Source organism: Euprymna scolopes, chromosome 26 (genome assembly GCF_053919585.1).
Source record: "Euprymna scolopes isolate OS-2025 chromosome 26, ASM5391958v1, whole genome shotgun sequence".
Classification (NCBI taxonomy): Eukaryota; Metazoa; Mollusca; class Cephalopoda; order Sepiida; family Sepiolidae; genus Euprymna; species Euprymna scolopes.
In genome coordinates this window covers 71,308,493-71,330,985 of record NC_136507.1, presented here as the reverse complement: position 1 = coordinate 71,330,985, position 22,493 = coordinate 71,308,493, and the positions used below count along the sequence as shown (strand labels likewise).

Sequence of the window (22,493 nt, the reverse complement as noted above, 5' to 3'; positions counted from 1 at the left end):
TTCTCCCCTCTCTCTCTCTATTTCTCCCTCTCTATATATATATATATTCATTTATCACCCCTTTGTCGTTCTCTCTGTATGTATTCCCTCCTCTCTCTCTTTCTCTTTCTCTCTCTCTCTCTCTCTCTCTCTCTCTCTCTATATATATATATATATATATATATATATATATATGTTACATGATAAGGGCTGTCCCTTTTTCATGTAAGTATAAAAATAGAGAGATTTACTTAAAATGAAAATGAAATAGAATAGACGAAATTCGAACCTCGTAATTTAGGCTTAGAAATAGATTACGAGAGAGAATTAGAAAATGCATTGTAAAAACAAACCATTGTTTAGCTTAGAGATAAAATAGTTTTAAGAAAAGGAATGTGCATTTGTCAATTCTGTTATGAAATTGAATTGAGGAATGCAACTATAGGATAATTTAATAAACATGTTTTTAACATATTGGAAATATAGGTTAAAATTCCTTTTGTACACAAAGGAAAAAGTTTTGGACACGCATTTCCAGAACACGTGAAAGAAGACACATGTTTTAATATGTGTATGACGTCATGGAAAATGGGAAGTTCTCGATATAGTTAGAAACTTGAGAGTTAAAGAGAGTTTGAGGACGACAGACGACAGTCTGGAGTCCAGAGATGGACAGTCGAACGTCTGGAAGCGAGACGGTCACCTTTGAAACATAGAATGTAAAACTTTGAATTCCTGACTAAGAAAACCACCGACCGGTCCATGGAAATAAACGTGTCATGTATTTTTATAAATGTCGTCTTTGTGTTGTAATTCTACCAAAAGGTAAGTTGAAATTGTCATTATATGTCATATATATCCTGTGTTTTAAAATGTCTTCACATACACAATGTCTCTACATCTCATATCTACAATGTGAACACTAAGACTGTCTCAACACTGTCTCCTCACTCTAAGAGCTTCTACTACACTTCTAAGTATGAACATTTTATATATATGAATCTCTTCATAACACGAACACAGAACGCAACATCTCTTTTAATAAGACTCTCTAAGACTCACTTTTAATGAGACTTTATAACAACGAACAATAACAACAACAACAATAATAATAACAAAATATAACATATATATATACACAGTGTATCACAAAAGTGAGTACACCCCTCATATTTCTTCAAATATTTAAATATATCTCTTCATGGGACAACACTGAAAAATGATTTTTTTGACACAATGAAAAGTAGTTTGTCTACAGCATATATAACAGAGTTCATTTATTTTCCCTACAAAATAACTCCAAATATAGCCATTAAAAGCTAAATCCCTGGCAACAAAAGTGAGTACACACCTTACAAAAAGTCGTCAATATTAACATACAACATGTCAACTCTCAATATTTTGTGTGGCCACCATCATTATCTCAAACTGCCTTTAATCTCCTGGACATGGAGTTTACCAGAGCTTCACATGTAGCCATCGGAATGCTCTTCCACTCTTCAATTACAACGTCACGGAACTGGCAGATATTTGAGACTTTGCGCACATCTACCTTCTGCTTGAGGATGCCCCAAAAATATTCTATTGGGTTCAAGTCTAGAGACATGCTTGGCCAGTCAATCACCTTTACCCTCAGCCTCTTCAGTAAAGCAGTGGTTGTCTTGGATGTGTGTTTTGGATCATTTTCATGCTGGAACACTGCTCTGCGACTCAGTTTCTGGAGGGAGGGGATCATGCTCTGCTGAAATATTTGATAGCATGTTGGAGTCCATGTTTCCCTCAATGAAAGGTAATTATCCAATACCTGCAGCACTCATGCAGCCCCAGACCATGAAATTCCTACCACCATGCTTGACTGTAGGCATGACATACTTATCTTTGTACTCCTCAAATTGGTGCGCATGGCTGTCGCCCCAGGAGGAAGCCTCTTCTGAAAGCAATACACAAGAAAACTCGCAAACAGTTTGCTGAAGACATGTCAACAAAGCCCATAAATTACTGGAACCATGTCTTATGGTCTGATGGGACGAAATTTAATTTGTTTGGTTCTAATGGCCTTAAGCATTTGTGGCGTCGACCAGGTGAGAAGTACAAAGATAAGTGTGTTATGCCTATATGTATATATATATTGCCCAGCAACCTAAGTCCCAGTCATGGATCAAATGGAATGGTGGGCGGAGAGGGCTCCCATAAGCCGTGGTGAAGGCAACCTCTCTAGGAGAAGGAAAACCCTGATATAAAACCTGCGGTGACTACTGCTTCCAATGATGTTGACTTGCTCTTCTTTTTGGTTCAATGTGGCAGTTGTTTAGAGAGTGGGATTTTCTCGGTGCAAAGTCTTTCCTCACTATAAAAAGCTTTAAGCACAGCCATTACTTGATATGCAATGGAATACACACTTTGCAATCAGTGTGTATCTCGATAACAAAAAGGCTGGCTGTAGCCTGAAATGGCAAATGGACATTCAATGAGGACTGATGCAGATATGGGCTCTGGAACTTCCAGGGTCTGGCCTGGTAGGTGTTCAGGGCACCACAGCTTGGACCAGGTCATCAGTGGATGTGCTGGACTATAGAAGGTTCATAGAGGTGACCGTCTGGCATGTGCTGCTAGTTGCGCTCATGTTTGCATCATTTGAGCCAGAGATATATTAAGTAATGGCAATACTCGAGAACGAGTTGCTGTCATCATATACATGTATATATATGCATATATATATATATAATATATATATATATATATATATATATATATATTAGGTTGATGCAAAACTAATGTCGTTTTTTTACATGACCGTCAAAAACGACATTATTTTTGCACCAACCTAATAATTGCCAGGAAGTGCACAACTTTTTACCACGTCTTGTATCTTTCGTGCCAACCACTTCCACCTGTCCTCTCGCCATTAGGTCTTTTTTACGGCTGCTAATTCATTGATATGCACATCAATGCATACCAACCTACAGTATCAATTGTTGATGATTCATTCCACGGGATAGAATCAGATTCCGTTTTCACAACTACCATAGCATTTTTAAACTTCAATGACTTAGACAATAATATCTTTTGATGGTTGATGGAATTAATTATACAAGTTTTGGAGCAATTCCAAGGCTGTCCATATGTTCTTGTAGTAGTGCAACAAAGCCCCTTTTTACCTACCATTTCTGGAGCACCATCAGTTGTGATTCCAATAAGCTTCGAGAAATCAAATTTCATTCATTTTTAATAGAACTTCAAAAATACCCGCACCGGTCACCGTTCTTTTCGTTGGAATTAACTGAATAAACTCTTCAAAAATATGAAAAGTGGAAGCCAATCTTTGCACAAAGAACAAAGGCCACAAGTTGTGCAATGTCACGTGAATCTCTTATTGACTGCAGTGGAAAATATATTGCAATTAATTGCAGGTATATATTATTTGATTTTCAATATCTGCTAATTTTTCTTCGATTCGCTGCGTGACCGTCTTTGGAGAAAGGCTGATAGTTTCCAATACGCTTATTTGGAGGGACAAAAACTATTAAAAAGAAACGAATTTCCAGTAAACATTGCTTTAAAAAGCTGTAAAAGGTTTAATTTGATTTTTTTTGTTTTTTTCAGTGATGCATTTTGAAATTTCAAATTGTATTTGTTACATTTTCGCAACTTCAACCGCTCAACTCCATCTTACCTTGATTATGGTAGGGGTAAATGACGGGAGTTTGCTGTTGAAAGAATTAAACAGAAAGCCGACTGAGACAACATTGTCTCTTTGTGTTGTATAATAAGGGGACAGGCTGTGAAGAAATCGGATAGGCAAGCCAAGAACGTGATATGAGGGTCACGTTTCAACCATGACAACATGGAATGTTGCACAAGCGTCACCTGAGCTAGTGACACACATTTGGAACGCGGTGATGTTTCAAGGCCAAACAAACAAAAGAAAATTGGCCTACAATCGAAAATAATAACATCAACAAATATTTTATGACCAGATCGGAATGCAGCTGACATTCGTAGCTGGGCTAGAGAAACGTGACCGATATCAATATAAACAAAGATGTTTTGGTTTTTTAAAAAAGAGTAGCGGCCGACGCGGTGAGAATCAAGTCTGTCATCTGTCAACACCCCCGCCATGCCACCTATCTCTAACAACACCTCTCTCCTCGCTAGTGGAGTCAAAGTTTACCGACACAAAAGTGTATAGAAAGATTGTTTAAAATAAACTCGAATTCTTTTGTAAACAGTCGAGTCTTTCAGTTGTCATTCAAAATATACACTCGTCGGTAAACTTGTCTGGCGACCATTTTGTCCACGCAGTTATATAGACTGAGTGCACACAACGCAACATTTGAAGCTGTGCCCATCTAATCTATGTCGCCGATCGGTTCCTTAGTTTTTGTTTTCTGTTTATTTTTTATTATCATTTTTACGCAGAAATGGAGATAATTTGGTTTTGATCGTGTTTTGCAGTCATAGTATTCAAATTCGGTTGGGTTGAAGATAACAACAGACCATTTTTTTTTTAAATTCGAAAGCCATATCTCTAATGTTATAAATAGAGTCATTGGTAATCAGGCTAAGTGGTTAACAATGCAGTTTGACAACCCGAATGTGCTAAGATTCCACAGAAACACTTTCACTTAGCGATGTTGGGACCCTTCATGTGGTCTTTCTCATAAGTATATTTTTTTACTAGGGAGTCATTACTTATCAAGACCGAAGGGCCATTCAAGGATAAAAGTTAATAAGCGTCAAGTAGACTGTGAGGCAACACCTTGATGATCGGTCATGGTGGAACTTGGGTATGGTTTCATTATTTAAGAGGACAACTCTAGGAAGAATTCTAACCAGAAAGATATCGGGAAAACAAATGCCAACAGTAATCATCTGATTTATACGAAATTAATAAATGATGTTACGCAACAATTGACTCTTTGGATAGGAGTAAAGTGTAGTATCTGTTTTGATACCATACTGCAACTTTTTCGTTTTTGGTAAGTGAAAGACAAATCCGTCTAGACTGAGGGAATTTTTATTTTTGCTCCAATCTAGAGTGCCCTTTTGGAGAGTTGGATTCTCCTTACATTAAAAACGGGTTTGTGTCTAACTTTGCCCTCATGGGGAAGCAAGTGAATAGGAACAATAATAACCTTTAAAAAAAATATGGGTAATTGATCTGACTCGCTGGCAATAATTCAACTGACTCACTGAATTTGGTCGAATTATCTTCGAAGAAATCTAGTTTGTACAAAGTTTTTAATTCAGATAAATCACCTCTCACTTCTGGAAGATATCGTTTTACAGACTCGAATTTGTAATGAGGCACGTATAAATTATTTCAAAATATCCTCTATTATATAAAAGGCAGTTGTTAGTACGTTTGTATGTTTGTATGTCTAGCTAATGAACCCTTTTTTGGGGTCAACGACCAACTAGCACCGTGTGTGTTTGTGTGTATGTATGTGTGTGCTGGGGTGGAGAGGACTCCCGTAAGCCGTGGTGAAGGCAACCTTTCTAGGAGAAGCAAATCTCTGATTTAAAAAAAAACATAAAGCGGGAGACCAGTACCCGCATTAAGCTGGTCTGCAGTTTAACTTGTTGCTGGCTATCTTGCTCTTGCTTGTTGCTGGATCTCAACATCTTGAACCGAAAGAGAGACTTAGCTGTCATACAAAGCTAAGACTCTGTAACATCATCTGTGTATAGATACTCCCTCAGGCATTTGTCTATAAAAATGGTCCTGTGGCGATGGAAGTCATTTTCGGGCTCATGGACTTTAAGTGTCTGAGGGAGTGGCACTCGTCTGACAAGATGTTGCAATCATCATGTCTAGCTAAAACTTCAAAAAATACACACTAAACCCCTACTATGTTGGTATTTCATAATTGAATTAACCCTGGAAAAATATCTAAAATTAAAAAAAAAAAAAAAAAATTCCTTATTTAGAGGTCAAATGGTCATATTCATTTAATGTTATCAAAGATTAAACATAATTGTTAACGTTATCATGCCTTAATACAGTCCAGGAAAGGAATTATAATTTTTTATCAATTAAAAGACTAACTCTAGATTTAATTTATCATTTCTTAATTATTGTCATTTCTCTACAAAGAAAAGGTGTGGGAGAAATTTAGTTTTAATAGTGTTCTGGATGGATCTTTAATCGTATTTGGTGCTTTCAGTAGCGCTCTTGAAACCCCCTGAGAGTATTTTTCCAAATTGAAAAGTGCTTTCTCCAAATTTAATTTATTGTTTCTAACTATAGTCATTTCTCTTCAAAAAAAAAGAGTAGGAGAAAATTACTTTTACTAGTGCACATGCGGTATCCTTAATTGTATTTCACCCTTTCAATAGCGCTCTGAATGTCTTTTGGGTTTTATTTTTTTTAAAGAAAAGAAATTATTAACATCTTCTATTTCGTTTTTTATGGCCCCAAGTGTTGCTGAATATACCTGCTAAAGTAAAAACATTTCCCCTTCTATTTAATTGATCTCAATAGTTTTCTAAAAAAAATTTTCATAATTAAATCTGTTTTGTCAGTCATGTAAGGTAAATATTGATTTGTGTTCTTAAACAAAATAAAAATTTTATTTCTGATAGATTTTAAGATTTTAATATTTAATCCTGATCGACATTTTATTTTTGTTTAGTCACTCATAAAGGAAAGGGCTTTCGCACTCACACTCTAATGTCCTCCCACTGTTACATACCTATCTATATATCTATAAAAGTGAACGTGTCTGTCTGTCTGTCTGTCTGTGTATATTTTTCTTCGCAATAACTCTGTTAATTTTCAGTCTAAAAACACGAAATTTTATATACATTTGGGAAAATCTATGAGATCGGTTTCGGCCAGATATTTGGCTTTTAAGGGGTCAAAGTTCAACGATTTGACCTTTGAGAACTCTACCAAACTCCTCCGGCAATTTTGGGTCTAAACACTTGAAATTTTAGATATAGGTTCCTTGGACATCAATCTTACTTAATAACTTGATTTGAGCCTAAAACAATAAATGTTAAGAGGTCAAAGTTTAACAAATTGATCGCTTTTTTTTTTCTGCTCAACATACACCTACAAACAACTGGGCAATGCCGGGCTGAAATGCTAGTCTATACATCTATAAAAGTTAACGTGTGTGTGTGTGTGTGTGTGTGTGTGTGTGTGTGTCTGTCTGTCTATCTGTCTGTCTGTGTATATTTTCCTTTGTAATAACTCTGTCAATTTTCAGTCTACAGACTCGAAATTTGATATACAGGGTACTGGGAACCAAACAATAAATGTGAAGGGGTTATAATAGGGGTCAAATTTTTTTTTTTTTTTTGCTCAGCATACACCTCCAAACACCCGGGTAACGCCGGGCACCCATGCTAGTATATCTATAAAAGTGAACGTGTCTGTGTGTCTGTCTGTGTGTGTGTCTGTGTACATTTCCCTACGCAATAACTTTGGCAATTTTTAGTCTACAGACTCGAAATTTGATATACAGATTACTGAGATTAAGGAAAATCTACATGATTGGTTTTCGGCCAGAAATTTGGCTGTTAAGGGGTCAAAAATCAACGATTTACCCTTTGAGAACTCTACCAAACTCCTCCGACAATTTTGGGTCTAAACACTTGAAATTTTAGATATAGCTTCCTTGGACATGGATCTAACTTAATAACTTGGTTTGAGCCCAAAACAATAAATGTTAAGCGGTCATAAAAGGGGTCAAAGTTAAAAAGATTGACCGTTTTTTTGCTTGTTTTTTTTTTTTGCTCAGCATACACCTCCAAACACCCGGGCAGCGCCGGGCACCCATGCTAGTAAGACTATAAAAATTTAAATAGAATTCATCGGCTAAACTACGTTGGACTGTAAAGAGGGAAAGAGGAAGAGAGCGTCAGTAAAAAAGTAAAGAGAAAAGGGAGGAAGAAATAACTTCAGTCTCCAACTCAAAAAGCAAACAACAATAATACACCATTGTTTTAAAGATACTGTTACATATTTGGTATCTACGCCAGTAAGTAGCAAGTACATTAATGTTATGGGGATTTACTTATTCACTCATACCTATACAAGGCCATTATTCGCCCATGCATGGAGTATTGTTAGCACATCTGGGCTGGTGCATCTATTACTAGCCTCTCCCTTTTGGTTAGGGTCCCTCCAAAATATTTCCAACCTAAGAGGTCCCACTTTGTCAACTAAGCTTCAACCCCTGTCCCATCACCACAATGTTGCATCTCTGTGCCTGTTTTACAAATATTTTAATGGAATGTGCTCTGATGAACTCGTTGCGTTTGTGTCCCCTCGATGTACATATCCCGACAAACTCACTTAGCAACAAGATCACTGTTTCACTGTTGCGGTCCCTAAATGCCAGAAAGCTTTCTATTCTAATAGTTTCTTCCCTCGAACAGCTAGACTTTGGAATTCCCTTCCTGCTACCTGCTTCCTTAGCTGTACTGTTAGCAGAAGTTTAAATGTAACGTAATCCAAGATTCTCTTAATCTTTCCTAGGCATGGTCCCAAATAGTAGCCCTTACATGCAAGTAGCGATATGTCTTGTTAGGGGTGAACGTGAGTAAAAACAAAAAAAAAGAACTTTGCTAGCCATTATATAAACCATGAAGTTAATACTCCGGTTAGGGGGAAAAATATTGTGACCTAACGCAAAACTACAAACTGTCTAACTAACCCTCAGAAATATCAACAGCCCTTCTTGTACTCACTTTTTTATACAATACATTCTTTCTACCTAAAACCCTGTTGTTCGTGCCTTTCTTAATGACCTTTTTCTTATGACCACAACAGTTAGCGAGTGTAAATTTTGACAAGGGGTACATTAGTACAGGTCAGGATAACCTAGCTGCAAACAGAATATTCTCAGTGACAGAGAGGAAGTAGATCAATCTCTATAGACAAAATACAGTGGAACGATAGCGGATATGAAATGACATCAGTTTTCGAACAAGAGAAAGTAAAAGTTTCAAACAGTCTATCTAGGGAAGCGGTATAGTCCAAGAATGTAATGGTCTAAGTTGAATGTTACTGATGCCTCTGTCCGTCTCTATCATTTAATTCCCAAGTTAGAAAAATACGTTAAGAACGAATTAATTATAGCTAGATAGTGTCTCTCTCCATAAGTAAATTCTCTCCCCAATAAAACCTTGAAAACTCGGTGAAATGTACTTGTGTTTCCATGCATTATTTTTCTTGATTAAAGAGAAGCTTGCCGATCATTAGACGAGATGGCATGGCCACCATGAAACGGGGACAATGAAAAAACAGTGATGGTGCAGAAAATGTATATAAAGAATTTAATTGATTGGGTTGCTTGATCGCGCACACGCTAGACATACCATGAACAAAATTTCTCATTGATAAAAACGTAACATTTTCATAGATGAAAATGTAAGAATAAAGATTTTTTTCCTCTAAACTTCAGAACATGTTTTCATGCTTAACCATATTTCTTATTCTTATTTTTATTTCAGCACTCTTGTGGAACAAGACAGGCGGATGAGCTCCATTTTGTGCGGCCTCGGATCAAATGGGATTAAAAGGGAAACGTAAAGTATATTTCACTTTGACCAGAAAATGGATGATAAAACAGATTCCAAATTCCAAGATTTTATTCATCTTACCATCTATTTCTTTTATCATGTCAAAATTTCCATATTTTTACACCACCCGTTTCATAGCACAGAAACAATCAATTACTAGTATATTAATATTGAATTTTTTCCACGTTGTCTCATCAGAAGGAGTGAAACCTTTTTAACTTTAAAAAAGAAAAGAAAAAAAATTGGGCATGATCACGCACAGTGAAAAAAATTTTTAAGCATATCTGTAACATGTAATATGTTATTGAAATCATATTTGATTTAATAGAAAAGCTATTTAAGCCTTATTTTACGTATTGATATAATGTTTCAATATTGTTTTAATCAACACTAAAAATTATATATTTTTTATTTCAAAACAACTAATAGTTATTGCCTAAATTATGTTAACTACAAATAAATCTACAATAAGTATTTTTTTATATATACAAAACTAACTCCTTATTCTCTTTATTCTTAAATCATATTTACGTTTTTCTTAGTTAATTTTTTGTATAAGCTTAAGATATGCTAAGCTTCAACCTAACTATTACAATGAACAAATATCTATATTAGAAATATAATTATGTTCAAACACCTATTAGTAATTGTCTGTATTTTTGAGATGAGGCGTTTTCATTTATTGAGATTGTCAGACTGACTTCCTCATCTTGGTTGTTATAGTCACAACGTTTCGGCCGTTTTGCCCTCCGGCCTTCATCAGGTGTTTTTTATCGAACTGGGGAACCGTTTGTTAGGAGTCTCAAACCCAACCCTTTATTATTATTACGGGGGTACCGTGTTCGGACTCCAGCTAGGCTCTGGGACATAGTTGCTGATTCTCTGTTTTGAATGTTACTAAACACCTATTGTCCGATATAATTTAGATTTAATTAACCTATTTCTACGTATTAAAAGAGAATCCAAAGAGATAGGTTAATTAAATCTAACTAAATTTTACCTATTAACTAACTTGCAAGGCAATGACCAGCTACTTTGGCTTGGCCTAATTATGCCATGATCGAGCATTTATTCAACTTTTTTGCGTATCATTTCCGTTTTCTATGAATTTATGAAAAAAAGATGTTGTGTGATGGGAGTGGTATTTCCAATCCTCACATTCTGTTGAACAATGTTTATTTGCTTGGAGACATTAAGAAATAAGTCAATGAAATTCGGAATAAGGATGGTTATGTTTTCCTTTTTACTGTGCATCAAACGAGATACCGTAGATGCAAGGTTGGTTCAGATCTCTAAATTCTATATTCGGTATTTGCTAGATTTATTAAACACGGGTATGTTTTCACGTTCAAATGCTTAATACATATGAACGTTATTTTCAATTATATAAACATAATTTTCGTCTCGCATTTTCATTATTTTTGTACGCTGAAAATTGTTTTTTTTTTAATTATTATTAGTTTATTTTGCCTTTCTTTTTTTAAATGGTACAAAAGTTATATTGATAATATTAACTTATAAAGTTACATTGTGTTGGGAGGGGGTAAATCTGTGTCTCCTGTTGGAGGTACCTATTGCACTCATGTTATCGTGTTATTTTTTGAAATAGTATTTTCAAGTGAAATTCAAGTTTTATGATATCTGTTATTTCTATTATTACTAGCGGGGGTACCCGGCGTTGCTCGGGTGTTACGAGGTGTGTGTGTGCTCTTAAATCAAAAAGAAACCCGGGGTGGGGGTAAAAAAGTTTTGGTAAGTTGGTAGGATACAACCCGAAACCCTGAGGCGAAGTTGGAAAATAAAATGTAAAAAAAAACATGACACGTTAACCGCTCGGCCAGCCAGAATGAGTTACTGAAAAATGTTTGAATTTATTTAAGTAAGAAGAGAATTGACAGGTGCCCGCATGGAAGTCGTAGAGTTAACATTTTTTGCGAGCGTGACGATGACGACTTAAGCAATAGCTATTCAGCAGTTAACATTTTCTGCGGGACAGTTTTTGATGAAGTCAATAACCTGGTTTGTTTGTTTTTACCTAACTTTGGGGAAAAACAGCTCCCCGTTTATTAGGGGAGTGTCTCGTCTCGAAATGAAAGCAACCATCTGATATGATGACGGTAAGCCGACATTGACCAAACATTACATCACTTTCTAGAGACCAATGGCCGTGGGCCAGGGATTCGAATCGAGTTTCGCTTTTTTATACCGAAAAACGAAAGCAATATGTGGCGATCCAAAAATGTTGAATATTTAATGTTTTAAAGTCGGGCAAATTAAATAGACGGGCGACGCCTGTTCATAACTCGTACATATTATGATTTCGACGTGATATAAAAAGTTTTAAAAATGAGCAATGGCATCGAGAAGCCATCGAAAAAAATCCTTTTGCGGACATACAGAAAAAGCAAACATACATACATACACACATTTTCGCTTTTATATATGTAGATTAAATTGTTAGGTGAAAGTTGCGCGGTTAAACACACTTGAAAAATTCATTTCTTGTTTTAAAAATAACAAATAAATAAAAACTCAGTTATGCGCACAAAAAGAAATTAATAAATTTCAGAGGTGCAAAGATTTTTTAAAATATGCCCATGCAAATTCTGCGGGAAAGAAAACTTAAAATGTGTTTTCTCGGCGGACGTAGTCGGAAGCATACCATGTGACAAAGACGTGCACTTTTTAACCAATCAACACTCAAAGAAAAACTTAATTTTCAAACCTTTTTCTCAACTCACCTGGGAGCCTGTTGAAAAATATATAAATGATGAGCGAACTCTTCTCACTCACTCACTCTTTGTTCTTTTTTCTTTTCACTTTCTCGCGTCAATATCTTTGTTGCTACTTCCTCGTCAGCATGATGAAACACACATACACAGAGAATAATGCAGACATTCAGCTGCACACACAAACATGATCTTTCTACCTCTCTTTTCTCTTACCAACGTCGTCGTTGCTACTTGTTCTTGCCAGCATGACAAGACACACCTATTCACGCACACACACACACACACACACACAGAATAATGCAGATATTTAGCCACGCTGAAAGACATTTACTTTCCCCCTTTCTTTCTCATATCACACAGAAAAAGTAAGTCTGTTTTCTCACAAAGAAAGCAAAGGACATTCTCTGCTTTTTCCTTTAACTCTAATGAACAGTCTACAGAGTTATTACTTGGATTTCGGGACAAGATCAAAGTGTAGTATCTGTTCTTCAGATGCTGCACTTCAATTTCTTGTTCTCTGTCAGTGGAGGAGAAATCCTTCACGACTGAGACAATTTTTATTTTTGTTCCTTTTCTCCACGTTAAAAAACGACCCTGGTGTATAACTCTGTCCCGTGGGGAGGCATTGTAAATAGGAACTCCAATGAACAGTCTAAATAACTTTCACATTTATAAGAACTTTCTACCAAGACACACTTTTTGGATATTGAAAAATGATTCGTTTTTACTTGTTATTTTTGTGTAAATAAACAAAATTTATTTCACATATTTGATTTTTTTTTTTATTATTTATTTATTTGTGGTGGAAAAGGGTTTTAATTAGACCTAAGTACCACTACAAAGTTCAGAAAAGTTACTAAATATAATTCCACCTCCTATGTGAAGAATTGGTTTCTAAATAAGGTGTTTCAAAACTATTAGGACGAATTTTCAGAAATCGTAAAACTGAATTCCACATAAAAACAATGTATCTACACATTCCTCGTATTTTTAAGATGATTATACCGAAAAATTACGAAAATTCATAAGGTAGAAAATTATTTATTAAAAAAAAAAAATAGAATTTAATCGAACAATCGCAAGACACAGGAGTTTTCAAAAGGGAGGCCATTTTTCATTTCGATTTAAAACAAGATGGCCTCAATTTTTCACCTACTAACACGATTAAAGTTGTTTTGTTAAATAATTCAGTAATATTCCGGTAATTTCGACTGCATAATTTGGAAGCTACTATTGTAATTTATTAGAATTGACTAAAAAAATCAGTAGAAACCATTGTTTTTTTTATCTGAAAACTCCATTTATTGACTACAAAATTTCGTCCTAATAGTGTAGAAGCGCCCTAAATAATTATTATTTCAACGCGATAACATAAGTTCCGTATTTTGGTAGGGTTAAGATTATTTCCGTATTTTTAATAAAATAATAAAAAATACTGAAAAAAATTTTTTTTTCAGTATTTTATTTTATTAATTAATACATTATTTTTAAATAATTAATACATTATTTTTAAATAACCAATAAATAATTTTTAATAATCAATATGTGCATATATACGTAAGTATGTAGTCTAGTCATACGTACTACTCGAGAATTGAATCTTTCATCAGAAGGTATCATACCAATTCCTTCAAATGGCTGTAATTAATCCGATTTTCGAACAGTACTGAACCCGAATTCCAGTTTCTGCTGAAGATAAAAGAACTATTACCTTTCAAGGTGTTACCAGCTCTACTCAGAGGCAAAATAGGCATTTCCTTTTTTGCAACGAAGAACAAATAAAATTTGTGTTGAATTTAGAAGTATGCTTTGTTGTAATTGTTAATTTTTTTGTCACTGCCTTGGAGCAAAAGCAGGTGAGAAAAAAATTCTTACACTACTTTTTTTTTTTTTTTGCAAAAAAGGAATTACTTTAAACATGTAGTTTATTGCTAAATAACTTGTTAAAGCTTACAGTTTAAATGTATGATAACCTTTTAAACTTCTGTAGGAGTGAAGCTAAGTGACCTCAGGCCACATGAAGAAAAGACATTGTTTCTTTAATCCTCTCTTTCTCTAAAAGAACACAACTAACCAAGATACCCAAAAATCTATTCCCTTTTCTCTTCTGCTGTTGCTGCTCGCTCACCCACACACACACACACACACGCTCTCTCTCTCTCTCTCTCTCTCTCTCTCTCTCTCTCTCTCTCTCTCTTTGACCGATGATTGACCTAAAAAGGATTGGACAGTCAGTCTCCAGGCTTCTACCTTGTCACACGTGTCCTGCGAAGAGCAGACGCAGAATTCTAAAAGTATTTAAAAACTAAGAAAATAAAATATTCCTCTCAAGCTAATATTTGTATCCACTTTGTCAGTTATAACAACCAATAAACAAATATTACACTTCTGACTAAGTTAGATTTAAATGCTAGATATTTCAGAATTAAAAGACCTCCGGGTCTTCTTCGAACGTTGTCAAACTAGACATATACGAAATGGACACGTCATTTGGTGCAGACTTCCTTTTAGATAATTCAACGTCTGGGGCTATGATAACCAATATCTTGTTTGCGAAATTCCCAAACAGTGTACGAAGAAAAATGAAGAACAGGACAAATGAACATTTCCCTTCTCTTTCTTCTATAATGTTACATAGTTTCGACATTTTGTAATTTTTGATGGCGGCGCCATTAAATGCAGCCAGGCAGGAAAATAGCCCGCCTAAAATTAATTGCAAGGGCATTAAGGGATTTCCATACCCTTGCATTTTTGAGGGAATTATTGGCAATTTACCTGGCGATTAAACATTTCAAACACATCTTGGAAGGCAGAAATTTCACGATCTACACAGATCACAAACTGTTAACTTATGCGCTACACACACATGTGGACAAATATGGCCCACGAGAAATCAGACATCTCGATTACATTGCACAGTACTTCATGGATATAAGATATGTGAAGGACCAGGAGAATATTGCAGCAGACGACTCATCCAGAGCCATGATCACTTCTCTGAATTCCAGCTCGCTAAGCATGGAATTGATAGCACGAACAGGAATCAGACACAACGCTTAAAGATGTTTAGGAAGACCCATCCTTACAACTCGAAAAAATGCCCGTACCCTTCAGTACAGTGATTGTTTATTGCGACACGACAAAGAAACAACCATGACCGTACATACCACCAAGCCTCAGACGATAAGTTTTCCAACATTTTCACAATGTATCTCACCCAGGAAAAAGAGCTACTTTAAAGCTAAATATGAACACAGATATTCGAAATTGGGCAAAGACGTGCATACCTTGTCAAAAGCACAAAATTCACAAACACACGAAATCACCACTGGGTTCCTTTAGCACACCCAATGCTAGATTCACCAACATCCACATCGACTTGGTAGGACCATTACCCTCTTCCAAGGGACACACCCACATCCTGACTATCGTCGATAGATTAAGCAAATGGCCTATCACCATAGCCGTTAAGGATACTTCAGCTTCAACAATAGCCAAAGCCATACTCCAGGACTGGATAGCCATTTTTGGAGTACCCACAGTCATCACGACAGACAGAGGTTTTCAGTTCCAATCGACACTCTTTGCGGAATTCAATCAATTACTGGGAACAAACCACATCAAGACTACGGCATAACATCCATTCTCGAATGGTTTGGTTGAACGCTTTCACAGGCAGTTAAAAACCTCCCTGGCAATGAGTCTAAACAGTACGGACTGGGCAGACAATATACCTTTGATACTATTAACGACACGGAATTCTGTAAAAGAAGACTTACAAAGCACACCGGCGGAGGTAGTTTTCGGTTCCACTTTGAGCCTACCAGGTCAATATTTTGATCAACACACGGAGATCTCACCTATAACCACGTTCGTAACAGAGTTGAAAGACAAAATGTCTCGTCTAAATTTCACACCCACTAGGAGGACAGACAGACGATCCTATATCTCAAAAGATCTTCACACCACCAAGCACGTATTTGTCAGGAATGACTCGGTGAAAAAACCATTTTGTTCAAATTATTCGGGTCCATACCCAGTTCTGGACAGGCAGGTTAAATATTTCACTGTTTCAAAAAATGGGGAAGAGACACTTTCGCATTGGACCGACTTAAACTGGCATACATTGACAAAGATTTTCAAGTCATTTCCCCACTGAAGCAACCTCTTACAGAACCTACTGTTGTACAGAATGCTGACACGACTACCAAAACGAAAACCATCAGGAAAGTACACTGGCTGGAACGTTTTAAGGTATACGTTATATATTGAAAAAAAAACAGTTTTATATTTTTTTTTCAATCTGGGGGGAGTATTTGTGCAGCCACTCACTCACACACACACACACACACACACACACACACACACACACACACACACACACACACACACACCAAAATATCAACAGTAGCAACCATGTTCTGGAGCCGGTCAAAAATGTATAAAACAATCGTCTACTGAAAGATTTCAGCTTTTTCTCTCTCAGCTTGCTTTGCGCGAGCCTTTTCTAGTCTCACACAAAAACACGTGTTCACATTTCAAGCCACATTACTTGTCATATACATGATGATTGCAACGTCTTGTCAGACGAGTGCCACTCCCTCAGACATTTAAAATCCATGAGCCCAAATGCCTGAGGTAGTATCTATACAAATATGATGTTACAGAGTCTTAGCTTTGTACGACAGCTAAGTCTCTCTCTCGGTTCAAAATGTTGAGATCCAGCAACAAGCAAGAGCAAGATAGCCAGCAACAAATTAAACTGCAGACCAGCTTAATGCGGGTAATGGTCTTCCGCTTTATGGTTTTTTAAATCAGAGATTTGCTTCTTCTAGAAAGGTTGCCTTCACCACGGCGTACGGGAGCCCTCTCCACCCCAATACACATATACACACACACAAATATACATATACGCACACAAACATACACACCCACGTCCACACACGTACATATATTCACGTTCGTGTACATACACTCACATTCACGTGTATATACACACACACTAATGTACACACATGTACTCACATACATGCACGCATGGACAACGTCACTTCCCCTTTCAAAGGAAATCCACACATACACAAAAGACCAGCGGAAACACCTATAAAAGCAAGAGCAATAAGCAGCTCCTTCCTTTTTCAGACCAGCTTCCTAGCTGGACGGTCTAAGGACCGACAGCGTGCCTTTTCAGCATGCACGCGCGTGCCTCACACCACTTGCTACTATGTGGGACAAAATGCTAACAGACTGTACATACACTTTATACGCTTTCTCTCTCCATGAACTGGATTGACATTCTCACTCTATCTCCCCTTCGTTTTGGTCCATCAACACAGACATGTGCGCGACTCTCTACTAAGCTTAACCCTCTCTTTCTACAGGCCGGCTTGCCACTTCGCGTTTCTCTATTGCATTCCCCTTTCCTTCCACGCGCGTAGTCGTCAACGGCCGAATGAACATGTGTACACCCAAGACTTTCATTTCTCAACAGAAAATAAACGACATGTTTATTTTATTCCAGCATTTGAGTTATTTGTTTCCTTCATTCAATTCATTTCATTATTTTTTCTTGTAGCGAGTTAGGGTATTTATATCCTAGTCTTCTACATCTTCAACGACTCAACGAGAACATGCCGCTCGTGTTCACAACATCATAACTGCCAATACCTCCAATACCATCATACACACACCATGCGGACACTCAAAAATCATTTATGCACACACGCATTCATTCCGCACATCTTCTAAATTAATAATAACAAATTACTTTCTTCTCGAATTACTTTCATGAGACTCTTTAAGTAAGGCGAACTTCGCCAGATAAACACAAACTTTAAATTAATTTTATTATTTTCACACAGAACTTTAACCTTCAAAACTCATTAATTCCACAAAGGATTTTCACCTAACATTTTAATCATAATGACTTCAAAAGAACTTTCACCAATTGGATCTTTGTGTAATCACCTTATTGTTTTTGTTAAAAAAATAAATGCCGTGCATTTAAATCAGGACGATGTGTCGTTTTGTTTCATTTCTTTTTTTTTTATTATTATTAGTTTGTTTGGGACGAGGGAATTTAATTTCACTTAAACTTCTGAACCCCTACAAGAGTCAATAACATATAGTTTTAATTTTTAAATCTATAAACAATTTGATTGGAGAGAAGCGCCACCTAGCGACAATTTAGTGAAACGCACCAAAAAATGACGCCGTCCATGCAATGCAGAAGTGCCATCTATTTTTTTTTTTTTTTTTTATCTCCCCCTCCTTTTGCGGAAAGATGTGTTGGGTCTGTTGGGAATTCAAAAGCTAACACCCAAGAATGTGAGCACTTTAACCTTTTCTCAAAGCACGAGAAGGTAAAGCCTGGGAGGGTGGACCTCCAAGAATAGCACAGAACTATATCTCAGCCCAACAGAGCAAGATCAGAAAATGTCACAATGACCCATCCTCTATCAGAATGATCGTCAAGGATGTATCCTTGAAACATGGAAAAACCCAAACTATCAAGGTCACGCTAGTAAGTGGGAAATTAATGATTGGATGACTCTCGTACGACGACGAAGCATAAAATAATTTAAAAATAGCTTTGCGCATATTTAACTAAGTTTAATAAATAAATAAATAAATAAATAAAAATTCTAGCAAAAGATTCGCTGTTTAAAAGACTGTGATAAATAAATAAAAACAACTTTTTTTTTTTAAATATCCACGTGTTAACAAAGTTAGGATAGAGTTATCGCCCATTGAAACGATTTCATCAGTTTTTGTTTTGGTGGCCGCCGCGTATGGTGTTTACGATGAACCGCTTTTTGGATATGTTGCCTCGAGGTATTTCTTTCTTTCTTGTATTTGTTTATATTCTGATATAATAATTTGAAAGTAATATCCCATTCTAATTTACAGTTTTATAGGACAAATTTGGACATTGAAAATGTACAGTGTACGTTTTCAACGTCCCAATTTACCCTTTTTTAAATGTCATTCAATAATTATTCGATTTCTGAGTTTGAAAAAGTACATTGCATCTTAAGACATAACAAATTAATACTCATAAAAACTTAATTTAATTTCGATTCTCTCACGAGGATATTTTGCAAACTTTAATATTAAACGTTATTTATTTGTTTATTTATTTGTTACATTAGGTCCACCTCCACAATTTTCTTATGGAGGTTTTCGACTATGCTGAATAAAAAAAATCACATTTAAAATTTTCAGAGACAAGTAGTTTTCGAGACCTGTATTTCAGTGTAATTCACTGGCCGTCATGTTTGTACGCGTGCGCGATAAACAAATCTACTTTTCTGTAGCCGACACTGACACCTAGTGGAAACAAATCCACTTTTCTTTTTTTTTTTTCACAACCGAGTAATTAAGTAATTTGCATGCGTGTAAAATAAAACAATTAAGACTTGTGGGTTTGTATTACTGTACACATAGATGCGAAAATGTTGTCAAACAAATATATAACAAATAAATGTTATCAAAGGCAAGATAAGTTACTTTTCTACCAAACTGGATATATTTTTCGTGTTTTTATTCAATGTAACATGTTTATTCAGCTCGAAAACCATACAGTGTTTACTGATGTGGAACATTCAAGATGGCGTCTGATTCTCTCTTTAACACGGTAAGTTTGGGAAAAGGTGTTATAAATAAAAAACCGGATAAAATACTGTTAAAAACTCGCTCAATATGTTACCGTGAAATAGGTTGACATATATTCGGCGGGTTTTTAATAGTATATTGTGTAGTTTTTTTATTTATAACACCTTTTCCCAAACTTACGGTGTTAAAGAGGGTGTGAGACGCCATCTTGAATTACATCGGTAAACACTGTATGGTTTTCGAGCTGAATAAATATGTTACATTGAATAAAAACACAAAAAATATATCCAGTTTGGTAGAAAAGTAACTTATCTTGCCTTTGATGACATTTATTTGTTATATATTTGTTTTTTGACAACTTTTTCGAATCTATGTGTACAGTAATACAAACCCAGACTTGTTTCACTTCCTTGAGTAATTTCATGTTAAGAGCGGAGCGGCTTTTGGAATAAACACCCCTGTGAGGGAGGGGGGGGATATTTGCCCCAAATTTAACTGTGATATTCATATTCTCAAATACTATTTAAAAAAAGATTGGAGGGAGGGCAGTGTCAGTCGCAGAAAGGGGGATTTGTTTATTGCGCGTGCGTACAAACATGGCGACCAGTGAAAATTACAGTGCATAATACGTCTTTATATCTCGAAAATTACTTGTCTCTGCAAAATTTAAATGAAATTTTCTTATTCAGCATAGTGGTGGTTTTAAAGAAAATTAGTGGTGGACTGGTGGGTGGACCTAATGTAAAAATTGACCTTTTTCAGGTAGAAGCAAAGAATAGTTACAAAACACCCTCCTCTCCCCACCTTACGAATGGTTTTCAAAATAATGTTATTTCACCACGGTACCAAAAATACGCAAATAATCTTTTATTTACTTTAAATCACAAGTATTGCCGAGTTTGAAGTTAGAAGAAGAAACAAATGGCTAACATGAGACGGTTATCTGGAGAGTTTCGATAATCGCTCAAAACTCGAAAATAAAATACTGATAGAAACTCAACCAATAAATGTCCCCCTCATTTAAACCGCTGCCTGCAAGTGCCCTACTTATGTTTCGCAGTAAATAAACGCTTTGAAATAGTCTACTTATTGATCCGTGCTAAAATAATGTTATTATTTAGAAAGCCATTCTTAACATGAGGAGGGTGTTTTGTACCTATTCTGTTGTGCTGTGCTTTAACCTTATAATTTAATAAAAACAGATCATAAAACCTTAATTAAACTTAAAATACTATCTAAAAAAATATAGAGCGGATCAATAACTAAAATCTTGATTCCAGTAAAGCAACCGGTCCTGACGGTATTCTAATTATAGTACTCAAAAAACTTCAACCAGAACTCGCACCCATACTTACAAAACTGTTTAAACGTTGTCTTAAGGAGAATTGCTTCCCATCACCCTGGAAAATCTCATCAGTATGCCCTGTATTTAAGAATTCAGGTGATCGTTCATTCCCCTCTCAGTACAGGCCAATAAGTCTCCTGTGCGTCATGAGTAAGTTGCTGGAATCTGTGTTAAATAGAGAAGTAATCAACCATCTCAGCAAAAATAACCTTCTTAGTGACACACAATATGGTTTCCGTTCTGCTAGATCTACAGCAGATGTGCTTACAGTTATATCTCATAGGATCAGCGAATCTCTCGACAGAGGCAACCTTTCTAGGGCAATTGCTCTTGACATATCAAAGGCCTTTGATAGGGTATGGCATAAAGGTTTACTTCACAAGATCTCCAGCTATGGTATAGCTGGAAATGTCTTCTCAATTATTAAATAATTTCTCTCTGATAGGTTCATAAGAGTAATAGTTGATGGGCAAAAATCATAAGCTCACAGTATAGATGCTGGGGTCCATCCTAGGCCCAACTCTTTTCCTGATCTACATTAATGATCTTCCAAATCACATCCTTACATCATTCGTAGACATTTTTGCTGACGACACTACCATCTATGGTAGCACATCTAAGACAGTAAACGACCAAGTTCTCTCCGATTCTCTCTCCTCTGATCTTGATCACGTTGTACAATGGGGAAAGGAGTGGCTGGTTACTTTTAATGCATCTAAAACCAAGCTTCTATCTTTACATCATCAACGTTCTGATCCCCATCTGGCATCAATTAAAATGAATGGCTCTCGTCTTGGGGAGGCCTCAAGTTTTGACAGGCTTCTGGGCTTGACCTTTACTCCTGATCTTAAATGGAATACGTACATCAAATCTGTTGCCAAGGCCGCTGGAAAAATGGTCGGATCCTTCTATCGATCCAGTAGATATCTCACTGCTGATGCAATTCTCTATCTATATAAGAGCCAGATACGTCCAAGGATGAAATACTGTTGCCACATATGGGCAGGAGCTGCTAGAAAAGACTTGTTCTGCCTTGATAGGGTTCAAAATAGACTTTGCGGCCTAGTAGGAGATGTCCTTTTCTCTTCGCTGCAACCTCTATCTCACAGAGATGTTGCGAGTTTGTCTCTGCTTTATCGTTATTTTCATGGAAAGTGTTCGACTGAGCTTCAATCTATGGTCCCCCCTCACCAAACTTTCACAAGAAACACTAGACTAGCTGAAAACATTATCAATACTTTTCCCCACTCTTTATCTGTGCCTAAACCTAAACATAGATTCCATGATCA

At 36.2% G+C, this 22,493-nt stretch overlaps 2 protein-coding genes across 2 annotated transcripts in view; one reads left to right on the top strand and one right to left on the bottom strand.

The window, feature by feature from the left end:
• The window catches only part of LOC145248165 (uncharacterized), a 132,738-nt gene that overhangs the window by 15,108 nt on the left and 95,137 nt on the right, over positions 1–22,493 (bottom strand). The window lies entirely within an intron of this gene.
• The window catches only part of LOC145248162 (uncharacterized), a 49,957-nt gene continuing 46,249 nt past the window's right edge, over positions 18,786–22,493 (top strand). The window contains exon 1 of the mRNA XM_080109997.1: positions 18,786–19,079. Coding sequence (XP_079966123.1) covers positions 19,037–19,079 — 43 coding nt within the window. The 5' untranslated portion in view covers positions 18,786–19,036. The remainder of the gene's footprint in view (positions 19,080–22,493) is intronic.